This window comes from Monoraphidium neglectum (genome assembly GCF_000611645.1).
Source record: "Monoraphidium neglectum strain SAG 48.87 unplaced genomic scaffold scaffold05355, whole genome shotgun sequence".
Lineage (NCBI taxonomy): Eukaryota > Viridiplantae > Chlorophyta > Chlorophyceae > Sphaeropleales > Selenastraceae > Monoraphidium > Monoraphidium neglectum.
In genome coordinates, this window is record NW_014008275.1 from 1 (window position 1) to 728 (window position 728).

General features: G+C 61.3%; 1 protein-coding gene across 1 annotated transcript in view; it reads left to right on the plus strand.

Annotated features, from left to right (window-relative positions):
• Positions 1 to 218: 218 nt before the first annotated feature.
• The window catches only part of MNEG_15468 (ATP-dependent Clp protease ATP-binding subunit ClpC), a gene marked incomplete at both ends in the record, with an annotated part of 3,524 nt that continues 3,014 nt past the window's right edge, over positions 219 to 728 (plus strand). Inside the window, 2 exons of the mRNA XM_014036061.1 lie at positions 219 to 281; positions 470 to 577. Coding sequence (XP_013891515.1) covers positions 219 to 281; positions 470 to 577 — 171 coding nt within the window. The remainder of the gene's footprint in view (positions 282 to 469; positions 578 to 728) is intronic.

The following is a 728-nucleotide window of genomic DNA, read 5'->3' on the forward strand; positions in this document are numbered from 1 at the left end:
AAAGGGACACCAGTGACAGTGGAGAAAGGGTTTGCTTGTGACAGCATGTGAGAGAAGACTTGAGAGGTGGAGGGGGGGCAGAGCAAGGGGTTTTGGGGTGGATGCGCCTGCGCAGGTGCGGCTTGCCTGTGCCGCATCGGCCTTTTGTATTTTCAAACCCCTCGTCCTCCTCCACCACCTTCAGCTTCCTCTTCACAACCCGTCATGCAAAACCCCAGGCCCTGGAGGCGGCCGTTCAGCTCAGCCATCGCTACATCGCAGACCGCTTCCTGCCCGACAAGGTGCCTGAATGTCACAAGCTGCCCCGTGGTTGAGCTCCCGCCCAAGGCCCCTCATCACGCCCTGCTGTCTGGCTTGGGACTTTGCACAGCACGGCAAACTTATCCTTTTTCCATATGCGCCCCACCAGCCCCGCTATCGGCACCCGAACTCCTTTTCAACCGTCATCTCGCGCCCCCCCCCCCACCAGGCCATTGACCTTATTGATGAGGCGGGCAGCCGCGCGCGCATCGCGGCATACACTGCGCGCAACGGTGCTGGCAACACAGCCGACCCCCGGATCGCGGAGTACCTGCAGGTGCGCGCATTGACTTGCATTGGTGGTGCATGCAAATGCACGTGCTTTCATTCCAGCCGCAGGACGGGCTCGCCCTGCTTTGGTCCCTTCCCCATCCAATGGTGCTCGTCCACTTCGTCCCTGAATGAGGCCGGTTCGCACCGCTGCTCTC